This window comes from Pleurodeles waltl, chromosome 11 (genome assembly GCF_031143425.1).
Source record: "Pleurodeles waltl isolate 20211129_DDA chromosome 11, aPleWal1.hap1.20221129, whole genome shotgun sequence".
NCBI classification, from domain to species: domain Eukaryota; kingdom Metazoa; phylum Chordata; class Amphibia; order Caudata; family Salamandridae; genus Pleurodeles; species Pleurodeles waltl.
In genome coordinates, this window is record NC_090450.1 from 386,682,554 (window position 1) to 386,703,214 (window position 20,661).

General features: G+C 43.1%; 1 protein-coding gene across 1 annotated transcript; it reads right to left on the reverse strand.

Annotated features, from left to right (window-relative positions):
- Positions 1 to 7,243: 7,243 nt before the first annotated feature.
- On the reverse strand, positions 7,244 to 8,346 carry GPR148 (G protein-coupled receptor 148). Its single transcript, XM_069212645.1, has one exon. It carries the CDS (start codon positions 8,344 to 8,346, stop codon positions 7,291 to 7,293), a length of 1,056 nt encoding a protein of 351 aa, XP_069068746.1. The 3' UTR covers positions 7,244 to 7,290.
- Between the last annotated feature and the right edge of the window lie 12,315 nt (positions 8,347 to 20,661).

Genomic DNA, 20,661 nt, shown 5'->3' on the forward strand with positions numbered 1-20,661 from the left:
GTGTTGACCAAATGCTAGTAGAAGAGTTTCTTTCCCATGAGAACTGCTTGCTAGAATACGCTGTATTAGCTACTGTTACAATGTAGAATTTAGTGTGTGTGAAAGCGATGTTCCCAGGAGCTAACAATGGATGCACTGACTGGAGGACAGAGAGATACAAAATTGTTACCTGACGAGCCCAACAACGGGAACAGGAGAAGGGGAGCCAATCATCGACATGTGAAGTTAGTTATATCTTAGACTTGAGGTTCTACTTTCATTGAACTAAATGTAAACACACAATTCTTTGACCAATAGCAACGTGGGAAGATGTTGTAGGGAACTTTAACTTAGCCCAACAGCACTGAGAGGAGAGAGTTCACTTTTCCTTAATCTTTTACTGAGAAGCGCCATTCTGATTATTCCTATCCCGGAGACGTTTCCTATCTTGAACTTTATGGGCAAGGTCCGATGCCGATGTTGACTGAACAGATGTCGAATTGACGAAGAATGTTGCAGCTTGCTGATCCATTCCAAGGAGAGGTATATCAGAATGTTACTGTTCCTGATGTAATTTGTCTTTTGTCCCTAGGTATCAACTGCTAATTTTGATAGCGCCATAGCTAGATGTTTTTCCAAATTTGTGTTAGCTTAATTGTTTTGCATGGAGCCCAATCATGCTGTTCTAATCAGAAGGTTAGCCAGGGGACACACAAAAGATGTTTGCTGATTATTAACAACAGGTGAAGTTGGTACTTTGCTAAATCTAAAGGTATGCTATTTCTATTGCTCAGTTATTCTTGCTATTGATTTGTACTGTGATTCTAGAGTTCATAACCATGCATGCTTTCATTAAATTGAGATCTCTTAGGAGATTCGTCCAACCTGTATTGTTTCTGTATGTTTATCATTTGATTTTAAGATTAAGTTACATGATATTAGCATTGTTAATCTAGGCCACTGAACAAATTAACTTTTACACAAAGGTGTGGTTATTCATGGCCAAAGAAGTCATGGTGAGTGGAAATTTCTGACTCCAGAGATCATTGATTCTGTTGATTGATATTGTTATTGATTGGTATTGAGATTGGGCCAGATGGTGGAAATTACTCTAAGCGCAGACAAAAGGTACATCGAACCTCTAACGTGTCCCCTTATAAATTAATGAAGAAAAGCCAAATAAGGTGAGAGGTGCTAACACTATCTTGTCTGCCTCGCCACTCGAATCAGGCCCCACTGGTCATCTGCTCACCCTTAACACAGCTCTCTTTACCTCCATAGAGGTTCACTTACAGTGCTAGGGGCTCTTTCACACCCAAACTGCTTCAGGTTGGCCTCCATGAGTGCTGGGACGTCTCCCCAGGCCTGCAGCAGAAGCAGAGCAATCAGACAATGTGTCCATTACCATCTTGGCTTAGGCCACCTCCCTCCCAAGAAATTTTAATTTTACTGAAGGTGATGTGTGTCCCTTTATTTTTGACTGTGACTATGCTGTATAACTGATAAAGCTGGGCAATGCTAGTTTTTCTTGCCCTGTCTAATGGGTTTAAATTTTGCCCCAGGGGATTTTTGTCCCCGCAGGCGATGTAAACTCTTTTAATTGCCTATTTTTGTTTTTCTTTTAACAAATGACCTCACTGTGCTTTTCCTGGCAGCAGCATACAGAGGGTATCTCATGTACCCTTGGAGCTTCTCTTTTGACCTTTTCTGCCAGCCTTAGTCGATTGATGAACAGTTAGTTGTCTTCTTTTTCTTTTTCCAGGGCCTGTCACTGCGATCGCATTCACTTTCACAGGTGTCAAAGATTAGTTTAGTTGGGGCTTTTTTAGTAGTTAGTATAGGGTTAGTTTGTTGATGGATTTCTACTTATTTAGGTGACATCATAGCGCAACATAAAAAAATACAGTATAACATAATACAACATAGCATAGCATAACATAACACAACATAGCATAACATAACACATCATAGCATAGCATAACATAACCCAACACAACTTAACACAACATAGCATAGTACAACATGGCATATCATAACATAACACAACCTAAGACAACACAGCATAACATAACACAACATAGCATAGCATAATACAACATTGCATAGTATAACACAACATAAGCCAACATAGCCTAGCATAGCATAACACAATATAACACAACATAGCATAGCACAACATAAGAAAAAATAACATTGCATATCTTAGCACAGCCTAACATAATACAACATAGCATAGCATGACAGCCTAACACAACATAACATAGCATAACATAAAACAACATAGGCTAGTATGACATAAGACAAAAAAGCATAACACAACATAGCATAATATAACACAACATAACATAACACAACATAATATAGCATAATATAATAGTATAACGCAACATAGCATAACACAACACATTTCAAAGCATAACACACCATAGCATAACACAACATAACCCACATAATTCCACACCACACCACATACATCCACTCAATTCAAAACCAAACAGATAACCCACATAATTCCACACCACATACATCCACTCAATTCAAAACCAAAACATATGGGTAAGAAACTTGTTATTTACAACACCAAGACTGATAACTCTAGCAACTGAGAGACCGATTGCATTGCAAATGCTTGTTCCCGCTCGTGGTTGGGATCTTCACTGCAGCCAGCAAGGTCTGTTGTTTGTGTTTGATAGATTAGTCAACTTGTTCGTACATAATGATTCATTTTTCTAGTCTTCTGGTTACAGATTTGTTTGTTTTTTTTCGTTGTCTTTTCAGAATCAGAAAACGTCCCGCTATGCATAGGGTATATTTGCAGTAATGGTTTTCTCATTAATCATTGACTCCAGGAATAATGTCAAAAAGAGACGGCTGGTAGAGGGAGATCAGGGACGCCAATAAGTTCAGACTGTGATAAGGCTTCAACAGTGATAACTTTCTGCCTATTTCATTTGTTTCGCCAGTGAAAGGCAAACGTGTCCCCTTATTACAAAAACACGTGTTCAGAGCATTTTTAAAGCTGAGCGTGGAGCCCGCATCTTCTGAGATATTTACGTTTCGAGTACAGCACACTTAGAAAAAGTCTTAGTATAACGAATCCATTTTATGGAGTTGTTCAGTAGCGCTGCAACTGCGAGTACGGAGCTGCATAATGTTAATCAACAACCTGTGCATGGCAACAGCAGCACGTCAGTAAAACTACGACCCCAGCATATGTTGTGCCCTATTTTACTACACAACTGCGCCACAATAAACAGCACACAAAATGGGTAAAATGCAGAACCTGCAAGGGCCCCACCTATATGTTCACCGTTTCATTGAGGCGGGGGTTTCACTATTGTCTGACATCTCCACATATCTGAATATTTCTTGTGGCTGGATATGTCTGGACACCTGGTCATAGATGTGCTTGCCATCTGTCTCTTTAATTAATCAGAAATCGAATCCATCCGTCTTTGATAGATTCCGGGCATATCTAAAGCTCATCACTACCTGAGGTTCTTCCAAGGCCCTAAATTGTTCTTCAGTGAAAAGAGGAAGGCCTATAGAAGGTCCTGGCTCAAGTGAACTCCCTGTGGACTTTACTCAAGTAAAATAGATGTGGCTTGAACACGGGCTCAAATGTATGTTATTCCCCATTCTCACCTGTACCGATGGGCCAGTCACAGTAGAATCAAAATATTCTATTCCTAAAGCCTTTGGCAATAGACATAATTTAGCATCTGCATCTTCTCCACTCAGAAGCAAGACCTGAACGTTATATGCCACTAGTTCTTAGCTTTTTGATTTTCATCAACCCCCCAACTGACTCAGATTTGGAAGTCAGTTTCCCAGGCCTAACCAACTTCCAAGACTGGAACCTCAAAAAATATACAAAACTGCAGAAACAAGTATACATCAAACAAATGAAAAATTATGAAGTCTTTTATTTAATTCACAAACACAAAGTATCCAAAAATCGTGCTTTTAATTTTAATGGAAGGTTAGAACGTTTCAAAATTATTTTTTTATTTCCGAAAAATTAACACTATGCTAGATTCTAGTATATCAGTTTGTCTTTTTTGCCTCTAATACATTCTCTGTTTTTGTACATTCAGCGGCTTCAATTAAGGCCACCACTGGTCCATACTATAGCTTGCTGTACTTGCGCTGCTCCCATGAATTAAGCAAAGCGTATCAACTTTTTAATCCTCCAGTTTCAAATTCCTTCACAGTTATGGAACATTTACAATTTTTCAGTTTTACATTTTGATTTTCTTTGCTGTAAATACTTTATGAATCGTCAAATATTATTTAACTTTCTAAAATGGTGTGGACTCCCTCAACACGCATAAAAACACTGGCATATACTGTTTATTATCCATGCTGACGCAAATTAAGACTACCATCATTCACCATACATATTATTTTAGGGTATTGAAAGCTAAAAAATTATTTGTAGGAAAGGATACAATAATTTATATTGTTAATCCCTTCACTTATGTGCCAGTTGCATTAACTGCATGCACAATGCATCGACTGAGAGCTTACTTACAGATTACAATATACACATCATAAAGGTCTATTAGTAACCTTGGGCCTAGAACTCATTGGTATGGTTTTATGTCATCTAAATCAGAAGCTTGTTAAAACTCACGTCAATTAATGACTTAAATCACCAATTCTCAACTTTCTCTCCCCACTCTTTCCCTCACGCAGTCACTCGATCCCTTACTTGAATATAGACTAATGAAGTTCTTTATCTACGTTATTTGCAAAGTGATTTGATTTTTTCAACAACAATAGTTGAATGGAAAGAAAGATGTAACGGAGTCTGTCCACATGCACAAGAATTGGAAGTAAGGAACTCAAAGACAAGCCTAAAACCTCATTTTGCAAAACCTACATTCTCAACCACCAGACAGATCAAATATCCTAATATCTTATGATGTGTAATGTTAGTGTCTAAAACAAATTCCAGAGAAAGGATGAACAAAATTTGTGATCTTGGTGCTTTCCAATTATGTGAAGCTATTTTTTAAAAAGTTCCCCAACCTCATAAAGTTGCCAAAAAGTAAAAACGTGTTGGGGCAAAGTCCCACAAAGAGTAAGTTTTGTGGGAATAAGTTTACTTTTTTGACTCGGACTTTTCTGACATAAACTCTTTCCTTAAAAAAGTCTCCAACAATTGCATTTTTTGTGGGAAGTATTGCCCACACAGATTGTTTTGCAAAGGTAAGGAACACTATGACTTTGTGAAGTAATAAAGTTTGTCGCCTTTGCAAAACTAGGTAGAAAGAACAATAAATTCAAGCAACCGTTGCAAGAATCTTTTCTGGATAGAAAAACATGATCCTACACCTTTCACTCAATAGAAGTCTAGACCATATAGGCTGCCAGGCTAAATGTTTCTGTTGGAAGAGACCAGTTAGAGCTTGTGATCTTCTGGGAGGATCACTGACAGAATATCGAAAACAAAAATATTGTGTGGACAGAACATTGTGTCAAAAATGTAGAGGACCAAAATATTGAGAAGGTAAGTGCAAATAGGTAAAATTACAATTCTAAACTTCACATCTCGCGGCAAGTAGAAGAGGTGGGGCGGCACACGCGGGGGAATAAAAACTTAAATTAATTATAAAAAAGCACTTACCTCCTCTGCTGCTGCCGCGCCGCTCCTCTGTCCCTCGTCGTACCTCTGCTGGCTGCAGGCACAGGCTCCCAGCCTGCCCTGCAGCCAATCCTGATGCTGCTCAGAGCAGCGTCAGGATTGGCTGGGAGCACCCAGCCAGGGTGCTCCCAGGCAGACGGGGAGCTTGAACAGGCTCTCTCCAGCCCGGTAACTGTGTTGCTGGGCTGAAGAGAGCCTACTGCGCATGTGTGTTTGGCCGGCCCGACATTGCTGTGCACTCCCCCTCACTGCTTGTCACCCCGTGGCCCCACCCCAACACAGTTTATTATCGTTGTTTGGTAAAAGGTTTGCAGCTGCCACTGCTGGCAGGGAGAGGCGATGCTCCTCCGCTCTAATGGAGGAGCCGCCACTGTATATATGTCACCAAGGTACATATATGTGTAGAAAGCTTTATTTACCTATAGAAACTTCTCCTCACATTAGTTTTGTCCTTGATATTTTTGACACAATATTTTGTCCCATAATATTTTTGCGCCAGTATTCTGCCTAAAACCCTTATTGCATGATGGGTTTCACAAGATTTGGACTCCAATAGGAACGACAGAGTTCAAAATATAAAGGGATAAAGCATTCCACAACACTACAACTAGGCCATCAAAACGAAGGGGTAGCAAAAACTCATAAGATTCAGTTAGTGGATGTAGCAGTAAAAATATATTCCAGTCTGAAAAGAAGGCAGATGGGAGCTAAAGATCGTAAAGCCTTATGGTTGCCATCACACTCAAAACTTCTAGTGGAACAGCAATCAGACACAGTTTTACACTTTAAAGAATAATAAGTACAAAACTAAACACTTCTGTTGGAATAGAAACCAAGCAGATTTTTAGATGTCAGAGGATGAGAATATGATTTCATCAGACCACGAGCCAGACTCCTGCGAAGATGCCAACAAGCAAAGGTGGTTTCAATAAAGCAGCAGCTGGGCACAGTTAAAACTTTATAGGAAAACAAGCAGCATCACAATGAGGTACTTCAGTAAGGATAGCAGGCAGACTAAGAGGTGTTATGAATTAATGGGTGTCAAAAGACTATGGCCCTCTTTCCACTGACCGCCGCCCGCCTGGCGGGAACCGCCAGATGGCCGCTCCGTGTGGCATGGGCAGTGCAGGGGCACCCAGGGGCCCCAGGACACCTGTTCCCACCAGCCTGTTCCTGGCGGTAAAAACCGCCAGAAACAGGCTGGCGGGAAGGGGGTCAGAATCCCCTTGCGCCGCCATGGAGGATTCGGCCAGCCGGGGTTAATCCGGCGGGAAACCGGCGGACCCGGTTTTCCGACCGCGGCTTTACAGCCGCAGTCGGAATGGCCCAGGAAGCACCAGCCTGTCGGCGGTGCTTTCCGTCGTTCGCAGCCCTGGCGGTTTTTACCGCCAGGGTCGGAATGACCCCCTATGTTGCTTCCATTGGAACAGAAGGCGAACTGAGTTTGCGACATCACAAAGCAATGTATGGTCTATGATAAAGATGCTTCCATCAGACTAGATCCCGGAAAGATGCGAAGATTCCCTTGGCTATAGTTGTCATCATACAAAGCCATTTTCATCAGCACAGCAGTCCGACACACCTTAAAATCGTACAGAACAATAAGTGGCACAACAATAATGAACTTTAGTGAGAACAACAGCAAGACATAGTTTGACATCTTATGGTATAATGGGTGCCACCAAACTAAGACGCTTCCGTTGGAACAGAAGATGAACAGAGTTTGAGATCTCCCTGTACCTAAGTCCATAGAAGTAAGGAAAGAGTGCTTTTGGCAGAACAATAAGCACATTGCAGATGGTCAGGGTGACCCACAGCCCTGTGCGAAGCCCAATAATGCTGTTCATATAAAGCAGGGTCTCTGTGATGAGGAGGAGCAGGGGGAAGAAGTAGAAAAAGAGGATAGTGTGGTGCATGACGAATGTGATGTTGGCCCGGGAGGTGACTCCCTTCCAGATGCCAGATTCTCGTGTTTTAAAGCAGAGCAGGGCATAGCAACATAGGACCAAGGAAATGCAGAGCAGGAAGGAAGCCACAAAGATGATATAGCAGAATTTGATTGTGCTATCTCCATGCAGCATGATGATTAGGATAACTGGCAGGGAACACATTTCAAAGGGACACGGGCTGGCCTTCTGAGTCACATACAACACCACAAAAATGGCGGCTGGGAAAAAAGATGAGGAAATCCAAAGGACCATGATCAGCTTCTTGGTCCTAGAGGGAGACACAATAGAGATGTACCGCAGAGGCCATAAGACTGCCAAGTAGGTATCCAGCACTATGGCAGCAGCAGTCAAGACTCCACCAGAGTATGTGACAGCAAGCAAGAAGAGCAACAGTACACATGCATAGCCAGGAAGCTTGACGTTCACCACATTGAAGACAGCAGTCAGAGTGTAGAATGTGAGGTAGATCAAATCAGAGAGAAGGGCGTTGCCCAGCAGCTGGTATCTTGTCTCCTGGCGCAGGCTGAGGTTCGTGCAAATAACGAAGAGAATGGCAGGAATAACGAGGAGGGCAGCACCGAAGCAAGACACAGTCGGAATGAGAAACAGTTTTGCCTCTCCGGAAGTGGGCAAGACGAGCCACTCATGATGCAATAAAAGAGGGTGATCCTTCGAGAGGCGGGAGCTGTTTGAATTCTGTTCCTTCTTCAAGTACAAGGTCGCATTCATCAGTCGCGCAGTGCCACAGTCAGTCAAAGTGTAATTCATCTCTTCTCTCCTTACAGGAGAGGCAGGCGCGCTTCTCACTGAGGCTCAGAGACTTTTGGCTCCTGTTTTCGGAAGCTTGGCAGCATCGCTTTCCAGCAGTGGTAAAACAATATATAGAAAAGGCCAGCGTCCAGATGGCATTATTCCAGAAGAGGCGAAAGATTATTTTTTCTGCCCGGAAATGTAGGAATTTGTACGCAAAAACATCCAGCCTGTCCTCGTTCCTTTAATCAAAGCATGACTGTGAATCCGAGGGCATTTCTCATATTGTCCAGGGTTTTTTGTGTGCGTGCCCAAGCTGGAGCCAGAGTGGAAAGGAACAGATGGATCAGCTGCCTGGGTACACAGGTGAAGAGAGACATTCCAGGCGCACCAAGCCATAAACCAGGTGTGAGCAGACGGCTCGCCACTGGCTTCTAAAAAAACATCCATTAAAAGCGATCAATGGCAGCTGTCAGTGCTTATCCCTCATGAAAAATAAATATTAAAAATAAAAAGAGTGCTTTCGCATAGATTTAGCCTATTGGGACAATGCAGTTTTAGGAACTAAGCAAGTTAGCACTAATAGGGTGGCTTCTAAGTTCTAACACATTACAGCACCAGATTCGGCACTTGCAAGGAAGCGCCCTTGAAAAGTGCGAGTAAACATTTACAGATGTATTACCTTCTCTACTGAACATCGCCGACCAACAGTGTCGCCGCCAAGATATGTCTCAACACAATAATTTTCTTTATGCACTTCTTAATTTAGGTATCTATTTATTTGCGCGACTTGCGGATTTATTAATGAAGAATTATCAAGTTTATCAAGAATTATGTCATTATTATGTATTACATATTGTAATAATATTTATGTGTGTATTAGCAATTTAATTATGCAATTAGTGTTACATATTTCATTAATATTTCTTTATTTATTATCTGTGCCATTCCGCTACAGACCAGATGGCAGGGTTCAGAAGATACCCTGAAGCACTCCACAACCCACCTCTTCAGTGAGGCATTCTGACAAGGTTTATGAAATGACTTCTGTTGGTTATTCTCCCCGCAACCCCCGTTGCAACTCCACCCACTCCCGACACCAGAAGCCTGCACGTACATGTAGTTTACAGTCTACATCAATAATTTAATACACAAGCTACACATACATCCATAGCATCTTCTGTTTGTGCGGCAAGTTTTAAGACTCGGGTAACGTATTAAGTAAAAAAAAAAAAAAATTGAAACTTTTAGTTTTAATGATGTTTTTCAGTGACACCATTCGCGAATCAGTTTCAACATAATCATTTAATTTACGGAGTTCTTGATTTATATGTATTTATTTATTTCTGTGACTTACGAATGTATTGATGCATTTTTGCCTTTCAATAATTATTTATACTCAGTACAACATTGACGAATCTATATTTGGAAAACAATTTGTTGTATAAATCTTTGCGATAATAGTGTCTTATGTCAAAATTGTTCTGAATTTTTTTATTTAACATTTTTATTTACAGTAAACATTTATATCGATGCAGCATCAACACATGACACCTTTTTGTCATTTAGGTTTCAAATGGCAGCTAAATATCAGACATGCACTTGAATGAAGATCTTACCCAGTTATTTCCCAGGTAGGGCAGTGATCATAGTGAGTGTAGCATAGCCTCTCCTTCTCAATTTCCAGTTCCTTTACAATTCCCAGTAGTCAACTGAGGCTCCACAAATGTTAATGTGTTTTTTAGGCAGCCAAGTGAGGTGTATATGGCAACTTACAGCGACACGTGGTGATTCATGCCATGTGCACATCCCTCCAGGCTAGGATGGTATCCTATTTATTTTGATGTCTTTTTTGGTGAGTGAAATCCCTAGGTGTATCAGTGACAGTATTTAGCTGTTGTTGTGCAGGTGGCAGGTTATATGTAGGAGGGTCAATTTGGGATTCTCATCCAATTGCCACATGGTCAGTTTATTCAGCAGGTGTCTTCCCAGCCCATAAGGGTCTAATCTAGGGTACCATCATGTGGTGTTGATAAGAACCGCCCGTGGTACTATGCATCTCAGGTAATTGTGTGAACTACTTCTCCCAAAGTGCCACAACTTTTAGCATGTAAGACATAACCGGTTGTATAAGACATATAAGGTGTAGGTAATTGAGTTGAATTATGCAGAATTGGTTGGTTTTGACCACCTCTTTTGGTACCACCCAAGCTATTTGCCATCTTTCACCAGTCTGAGTCCCCACGTCTCCTTCCAGAGTGTCAAAAGTGTCCAGGGTATATATGTCACAAACGAAGCATAAACAGGAGATATCTTTCCATGGCCAGTGTCTATCATCAGAATTTTGCTTCTAAGAGGTCTAAGTCACGGACTTCAATGAGGTCTTTAATATAAGGGTCCATCGTATTTAGAGTGCCCTGTAAGTGAAACTGTAAATAGGACCTTAGACAAATAAAAAAACAACGCTAGCAATCAAGCCACAAGTGTGACTAATGTGTACCCATTTAATTGAGGTATTAAACGCACAGTGACCCAAATACAATTAGCGAATAGAACATGATAATTCTTTGAGTGAAAGCTATTCCTAAAAACCTTCCAACTGAGAGGACATTTTTCTAAAAGTAGCATAGGCAAGTTAATTAATGGACCGTGAAAATCATGTATCCATGCACTGCCAGCTTAAGTCACATACTGATTCTTCGACTAAGTGCTCCACAGTAGTCTGTTTTTCAGAAATTGAACTTTGTGTGGTAATAAGTGGATTCAAACAGTAAGCAAAGGAATGGTTTTTATGGGTACTGTGAACAGTAGTAACGAGACTCTCACGTCATTCCCTTCTGAGTAAAAACTCAAACGTTTTGATATTGTTGACTCTTCTTCCCTTGCACGATTGCGGTATGCAAAGTGTTGATCCGCCAGTGGTGCAAAACCCACCGCACCAGATGAAGTGGAGGATACTGCTTCTACAGCAGTAAGACTGATGATTATGGCTGACTCAAAGGCAAGAAAGTGATATTTACAAACATATACATGACCATGTAGCTGTCAAGGTATACTTCATTCATGATCGACACACATATATTGCGCACCACCAATCTTCAAACCAAACAAATTGTAAACTGTCCACATTTAATATTGTCAATGTTTTGACCCCAGAAGTAACTAAATTATAAACAGGTCATCACCAGGACCAAGAAGATCTATAAGAGACACATAACGAAAACTCTTTGGGTGCCTTGAGACCACTCCAAGGTCCTGTGACACCACAGGGACCAAACACCCTCAGATGCTATGCACAAAATTTGAAGTCAGCTAGGCAACATCCTATTGTGATCAAAGCTAAATTGGAAAAAGAAGTCAAAGAAGGGAGGATGGCTCGACCACAGATGCCATTTGTATTTAGAACGCTGTTGAAGAACAGGAAGTGGGAGAGAATCTACTAGACAGCATGGCAGAGGTCATGATATTTCATCAGAGTCTTATAGATCTTTTGAATATGACACCGACTAATGACTTCCTTGAAGTCAAAGCAGCAGACAGACGCATCTCCCCATCCAACAAGGTATACAGATTAAATATTCAGATTGTGGGAAACATAGCGCCCACAATTAAAGTTATCTTCATAGCGCCTTGAGACCCGCACGGGTGAGTAGCGCGCTTTATAAATGCTAATGATTTGATTTGATTTTGAGAAGATAAACGCAAAATTATGATATTTTATTGACAGAAAAAGATTGGCTACCTTAATTTGTCTGAGTGCTCCAATAAGGGGAAGATATCATTTTGCCTTCTTTCTCAGTTGTACTTCCAGAACTAGTAAAAGTAGCCTATGCTGCAAAATGCACCTTGGCACAGACTCCTGTGCTGTATCGCAACCACATAAGGTAGGATAGAGATTCTCCCTACCATGTAATACCAACTAGATCAACTCTGCAGATCCAGCCTCAATATCCAAATAAACATAAAGCACCCGTGAGAAAGATTCTCACACAAATTAAGTACCAGGGAGTAGTAGACCCTGCGTCTCTGCAATGAATAACCGTTTTTTCACAGTAGTAAAATCTGACCATTCATATAGAACAGTTTTAGATTACAGACATTTAATCAGTCATACACCCACAATTACAATACAAAATGAACACAGCACAGCACTAATCGGTAATATAGTGCGTAAAAAATACAAAACAGCCTTGGATATTGCCAATGTTTTTTCTTGCCAAAATCTAGTGCCTGAAAACTGGGATTTAAGCTCCTTCAGTGTGTTTGGCTCTCAGAGGCACTTTTGTTGTTCACCGCAAGGGTATAAGAAAAGCTCTGAGGTGTTTTCTGCCTATGTCACATCAATATTACATAATAATGCTCTTGAGGCGTTTTCTTATGTTGATGACATCTGTGAGAAAACAGGGCTGATTGCAGAGGCTCCCTAACTTTTTGCCCCCATTTTCCACTTTTTGCTGGTGTTTTCCTGACTCTGATGGTGCCCTGGGTACTGCTAACCTGTCCCAGGGCCTATGCTCTGTGTAAAATGGATATGCAAATTAGGCTAATTATAATTGGCTAAGTTAACCTACCTATAAGTCCCTAGTATATGGTAGGGCATGTAGGTTTAGGGACCACAGCATAGGTAGTGCACCCATAGGTGCACTGCTGAGGTGCCCAGTGTCATTTTAAAGGCAGGCCTGCCTTGCTGGCTGCTTTTAAATTAAAGTTATATGCAAATTCGACTTTGGAATTAAAAGTAGTTCCAAAGTCTTAAACTACCTTATTTTTACATATAAGTCACCCCTAAGGTGTGCCCTATGTGCCCCTAGGGCTGGGTGCCATGTAACTATAAGCAGGGACCTTATAAAAATAGTTTTATAAGCCCTGGTGAGGTAAAAACTGCCAAATTCGTTTTTCCCTCATTGTAGTAAATGGTCTTCATAGGCTAGAATGGGGAGACTTTATTTTAATTTTTAAAGTCTCCTTAAATGATGCATACCAAGAGTTTGGTATCAAATTAATTGTTGTAATAAATCCCACAACTTCCAGTTGTGGGATTTAATATAACTTGTTCAGGTAAAGAGTTTTAAACTTTACCTGAAAAGTTGCCAATTTCAGCCCTGCATTGTTTTTACTGCTGTGCTCTGATTGGCCAGCCTTGAGCAGCTTGACCAAGCTGCCTTGATGAGGTGTGAAGTGGCCTGGCTTCACACAAAGGAATGTGCCTGTGGGAAGGAATCTCCCCTCAGCAGATGGTGAGGCAGGAAGGGGGAGGGCTGCCAAACTGGTCTTCAAAGGCAGAGAAGGACATTTGGAGCAACCAGCAACCCCCCCACATCCTGCAACCCCAGACAACTAGGTGCCCCCTTGATTAGATTAGGAGAGGGCAGGAGAGGGGTGTGTTTATGATTTTTAGCCACACCAGTGGGTGGGCTCAGCCAGATGTAACCTCCAAAAATCAGATTCAGCCATGATGGATTTTTAGAGAATGTTGCCTCCTGGGATTGATTTTTGCCACACTTCCCAGGAAGTGGTCATCACAGGGGAAAGGACCCTGCACCTGATTGGAGAACCAGGACCCCCCTGCTTTTCACCCAGGAGCAAGGATAAAACTGGCAGACCTGCACCCACACCTCAGTTCCCTACCACATCCAACAAGGAAGAACAACAGAAGAAGAAGGACTGCCCTGCTGGACCCCTGGCCTACACCTGGAACCTGCACTCAGAAGGACTGCACCAGCTGCACACTTGGGCTTCACCACAAGAAGGACTTTGCCTGGCTTCAACTGGTTCAAGGAGGGACTCCCTGTTTGCTACAGGTGAACAATTGCTAACCAGAGTCCCCTGCACCAACTCCTGAAGAAAGCGACCAGCTGACCACTGTCCAGTGGCCAAAAAGGAGTTTGCGCCAGGTGCATTCTGGGAGATGTAGTCCGCACCCCCCAAGGACCATCTCAGAACTTCTGGACCCTTGGGGTGAGCTGTGGACACCAAAAGAACTTTAAAAGGACATCTGGGAGAAGCCCCAGAAGTTTGGAGAAGTTTAGACAACTTTTGAAAAAAAGCTCCATAGAGGGACCGACCCGCCGCGGCAACTCTAGCCGGCTTGCCTCAACCGCGACCCTGCCTGAATTGCTGGTTCGTTGAGGTAAAGAAAATCTTTGAAAAAGAGACTAAGTCCGAAGGTAAAAAGTTGACCGGGACCTCCCAGCCAGCGTATCCGAGGAGGACTCCATGGACGTCGGATCAAGATCCAGGTTTACCCCGGTCGAAGGATTTTCACCTAGAAAAAACGACTAAGTCCGAAGGTAAAAATCTCCACCGAGGATTCCCGCATCGCGTATCCGGAGAAGGGCTCCAGGAGGTCGGATTGGACTGGCAGGTTCGTCCCGCTGAAGAAAAAGCTTCGAAAAAGAGACTAAGGCGGTCATTCTGACCCTGGCGGTTGACTACCGCCAGGGCCGGGGACCGCGGATGCACCGCCAACAGGCTGGCGGTGCATCCATGGGCATTCTGACCGCAGCGGTACAGCTGCGGTCAGAAACGGGAAACCGGCGGTGTCCCGCCGGTTTCCCGCTGCCCTTGGGAATCCTCCATGGCGGCGCTGCAGGCAGCGCCGCCATGGGGATTCCGACCCCCTTACCGCCAGCCTGGTTCTGGCGGTTTTGACCGCCAGAACCTGGCTGGCGGTAACGGGTGTCGTGGGGCCCCTGCAGTGCCCATGCCACTGGCATGGGCACTGCAGGGGCCCCCTAACAGGGCCCCACCAAGATTTTCAGTGTCTGCCAAGCAGACACTGAAAATCGCGACGGGTGCAACTGCACCCGTCGCACCCCTTCCACCCCGCCGGCTCCATTCGGAGCAGGCATCCTCATGGAAGGGGGTTTCCCGCTGGGCTGGCGGGCGGCCTTCTGGCGGTCGCCCGCCAGCCCAGCGGGAAACTCAGAATTACCGCGGCGGTCTTTTGACCGCGCAGCGGTATTCTGACGGCGGGAGGCCGCCCGCCAAAGTCAGAATGACCGCCTAAGTGTGAAGGTAAACTTTTAACCGAGGCCTCCAGTGGCCTGTAGCCGAGCAGGGCTCCATCGCGGTCGGCCTTAAACTTTGACTTTGCCCCGTTCGAGGTGCAACCAGATGACCCGATTGGCGCTTTTTGTTTCTAGGCGCTAAAAAAAAAAAAATTCTTTAAAAATTCATATCTCCGGTTCCCCTTATCCGATTCTATTCGTTTTGGTGTCATTTTAAAGATAACAATATAATCTATTTTTATGAATTGGTTTTGGATTTTTAAACTGTTAAGCCTTGATGCTCATTGCCAAGCTACCAAGGGTTGAGCTGGGTTTAATTTACTGAGACCTAACTGGACCTTAGTGGAGGTTAGTGGCCTATTGCTAAGTGTAGGTACCTACCTGCCCTTACCAATAACCCATTTTCCAACAACATCTATCTCACAGAGAAAGACCTCAATGCACATTTGGCCCTGGTGGATCACATCATTTTAGGATTTGCTGCCAAAGACTATGAATTCAATTTCAATTAAAACTAAAATTGCTTTTCTTAGTGTCTAATTTCTAGGATACAAACTATCTGATGAGGGCAAGAGCCTAGCCCCACACTTTCTAAAAGAATGCACTCAACTTCAACTTCCAAATACCATCAGGAAACTACAGTCATTGCTGAGTTTCTTTCATTTTAGCACAGCATACATTCCTGACTATTCACAAACCATAAAACCTCTTTAGGATTTAATTTGGCCAGACTTTTCAAGCAAACACCGGACACCAGAACATACACCCATGCTCAGAGCTTTACAACAGGACATGCTTGAAGCACAACATTTTGCACACATATGACAACAAAATAAATTTGGTCATCATAACTCCTGGTGCCATCAGGTTAATCTATGTCACATTCAAAGAGGGTGGCACGGTACCCACAGCATACAAATCACATTTGTATGCAGAACTCGATTTGCACCAACAGAAAAAATACTGACTGCTGTATGTATGGCTGTCATTAAGGAGAGGCCACTTGCCCAAGAGAAATGCATTATTGTTGTTCCCCCGGTACCAGCCCTTGAGGTGGTTACCAAAGCTAGTGTTCCAAACGTGAAAGCATTACATCCAATGGGAAACCTCCCTTACTGCCACTGATGTCGATTATGTTTTTGATCACAAACTACAGACCCAAGAATTTCTTCAATATGAACTTCAGTACCCCGTGCCCTTTAAAATCATGCCTCTTGATCAATACAGAACATAAATTTACACCGATGTGTAATCTGGATTCCTAAAGTGTGGGATCTAGTACGAGAAAAGATTGCTGTGAAAAAGGAATCTTGTCCATCATATAGAGCACTGGTTCCTCTCCTGGAAATAGATGGTACCAGAACTTTCATCAATCCTACCACTGCCTGGTTGTAAAGAAAACTGCTGTGTTCCAATTGACAACGTCAAATTGCATAATGTGGCAAATCCTGCACAATAGACCACAAGGATTCCTGGGTAGTTCCCTAGCCTCCCTCACTACCCAATGGGATATACCCCTTCAAGCACTCAATAATGCTTCTGTAAGTACCAATGCTACAAGTGTCTCCGAAGCTTGCGGAGGGTGGAGAATTAATTTTTGTTACTTTCGGTCACCACTTCACTGGCAAGAAACATCCAGAACTTGGATCATTGCTATTCCAATTCAACACAAATGGATGACATTGTTTATTATTAACCACCACCTTTGGGTCCATCTACCAGTTCTGCATCAGCTCCTGTTTTTGCACAAACAGCTTCTGGTTATTTTGTCGACATTAACAAATTTTCTTCAAATTCCCCTGCATCTGCGACTACACCTGTCGCAAGAACACGAACATTTTACAACTGGCTTAAAAACAATTATTTGTTTCGTCCATGGTACTATTTATGGATACTGCTGACATTGATTGTCTTGGATTTGGTTTGTCATCATTTTCTTATTACTGATAGATGATCACTATCTTCCTGAACGCTCTGCTGTTGAACTGGTGGATGAGGTTTTCACATCTTACCTTTCTTGCTATAAGGTCCGAAGAGAATTGTCCCTTGTGTACATTTCAGCTGTTCTGATTCCTGATGGCATTGTGTGGGACAAAGTACCATATGATATATTTGGACCTACTGAGGTCATTCAAAGTCCATATGTCTTTAAAGTTTCTATGAATTATATTATTACACCTGGGGTAGTTTCTGATGACGGGGATGTTAAAACAGTTGATTCCATGCTTTCTGAGCTTGAATATTATACTGTATTTGAAAGTGAAGATGCATAAATGAACATAGTGAATTATGGGGAAATGTTTGTTTACCATCATTATGGGCATTACTTTTTGCACCAAGCTAGTACCCGGAGATCAATTTTTAATAACACACAATGGAAGCACTGTCCAACTCCACCAGTAGAGAGTTCCAAAACATATGTACAAAGGTTTGCATATTTTACTGGGCATGATGATAAGAATGCAGAATCATATTATTTTAAATGACCTCCTTCTAAAGTGAGAAAGAGATTGCTAACCTACACAAAATTATATCTATTCAGATTCCTTTGTTTCCCAGCTGGGTGTTTAGGGCTATGAGTTTTGGAAAAACACTTGATTTGAAATGTGTTTGGGATCAACAAATTGTCAAATACAGGGTAAGGAAGATTTATTTAGAGCATGACTTATTCCATTAGAAATTATATTTCTGAATGACACAGTTCAGCAAACAACTTGCCTTGGGTTAGCAAAAATAAAAGCCCTGAATGCGACTAGTATCCCGACAACAGCTAATTATAACAACTGGCAAACACTTTTAAATGTCACTGAGGAGCAGCTCACTACTTCGGTTCAGAATGGTACATTTAATTCCTCACTTTCATGTCCTTGTGGGTGGTTATTGTGGCCAGTGGGCACAAATGGTTGTCAGGCACTTTTTGTTAATTTCACACTGGGTTCCGAGCAAGCCGACCGGACCCTCACAACGTCAAAGCTCATCACTCAGATATCATTACAACATATAGGCTCTCATTATGACAATGCCGGTAAATCTCACTTACCGCCACCCTGACTGGCGTCAACATACCGCCACCGCAGCAGATATCCGTCCACCATATTATGACACACACACACCAATCCGTCACTATTCAGCCACACACACAAATCCGCCACACCAAAGTTCAGTGATAAACTGGCGGTATCAAACCCAACACCGTTACGCCAACAGAACTATTCCCATCACATTATGACCCACGAATCACCACGGCGGACAATCAATGGCGTTTAACCACTGACGGTACATACCACTGCGCTCAAAATACACACACATACAAAACAACACCACATTGGACAATTCAAACTACACACACCTGACACCCATACACACACCACACCCACACCACTATAAAACACACACCCACATTACCCACAACTCTTTACGAATACAAACAATTGCGACAAGATAGACACCATGACCACAGACAAGCTCAGAGCCACACACTACCATCACCTATAAACCACCCACGCACCTCACAACACACACCCCAACACATCACCCTACACACCCTCACCAACACTACTCAAACAAAACCCATGGCACCACAACAACACCCCAGAAGAAGGAAGATTTATTTAGAGCATGATTTATTCCATTAGAAATTATATTTCTGAAGGACACAGTTCAGCAAACAACTTGCCTTGGGTTAGCAAAAATTAAAAGCCCTGAATGTGACTAGTATCCCGACAACAGCTAATTTTAACAACTGGCAGACACTTTTAAATGTCACTGAGGAGCAGCTCACTACTTCGGTATAGAATGGTACATTTAATTCCTCACTTTCGTGCCCTTGTGGGTGGTTATTGTGACCAGTGGGCACAAATGGTTGTCAGGCACTTTTTGTTAATTTCACACTGGGTTCCGAGCAAGCCGACCGGAACCTCACAACGTCAAAGCCCAACACTCAGACATCATTACAACATATAGGCTCTCATTATGACAATGCCGGTAAATCTCACTTACCGCCACCCTGACTGCCGTCAACATACCGCCACTGCAGCGGATATCCGTCCACCATATTATGACACACACACTCCAATCCGTCACTATTCAGCCACACACACAAATCCGCCACACCAAAGGTCAGTGATAAACTGGCGGTATCAAACCCAACACTGTTACGCCAAGAGAACTATGCCCATCACATTATGACCCACAAATCACCATGGCGGACAATCCATGGCGTTAAATCACTGGCGGTAAATACCACCGCGCTCAAAATACACACACATACAAAACAACACCACATTGGACAATTCAAACTACACACACCTGACACCCATACACACACCACACCCACACCACTATAAAACACACACCCACATTACCCACAACTCTTTACGAATACAAACAATTGCGACAAGATAGACACCATGACCACAGACAAGCTCAGAGCCACACACTACCATCACCTATAAACCACCCACGCACCTCACAACACACACCCCAACACATCACCCTACACACCCTCACCAACACTACTCACACAACACCCATGGCACCACAACAACACCCCAGATTGTCAGAGGAGGAGCTAAGGGTCATGGTGGAGGAAATCATCCGGGTAGAGCCACAGCTATTTGGAGCACAGGTGCAACAGATATCCATTGCTAGGAAGATGGACGTGGACAGGGTCAACGCCGTGGGACAGCACCCCAGAACAAGGGATGACATTAGGAAGAGGTGGAACGACCTGGGGGGAAGGTATGTTCCATTGCATCAAGACACCAGCTCGCTATACAGAGGACTGGCGGTGGATCCCCACCTCCTCCCCAACAGCTAACAACATGGGGGGAGCAAGTCTTGGCAATCATGTATCCTGAGGGCCTGGAAGGAGTAGCAGGAGTACTGGACTCTGGTAGGTCAACTCTTTATTACTATCACACCCCTACCTGCATGCCATCACATACCCCTACCCTCACCCTCACTCCCATCACTCCACCACTTCCCACACACACCACCATCGCATCTCACTCATCCCAATGCCAAGCCCTGCATTCTCTAACAATGCATGGACACTACTCACAGCCCTGCATGGGCACTCATCACTAAAGCATGCACACTAGAGAGAATCAGCTAGCCCACCACATAACAACTCACACACTTTAGAGCAGCCAGGGCACATACAACCAAAGAGGGCAAGCCATCCATGCACAGTATGTCAAACGCAGAAACAATAACACTGCATATACATCCCCACAGGTATCCTAGCCAATGTTAGCGGAGAAGAGGAGCCAGCAATTTCCAGTCCCCCCACAGATGAGGCCCACAGTGATGACAGCAGCTC

What these genes read in the sequence shown, in the direction of transcription:
- GPR148 (XM_069212645.1), bottom strand. Translation starts at nt 8,346, where the DNA reads ATGAATTACACTTTGACTGACTGTGGCACTGCGCGACTGATGAATGCG.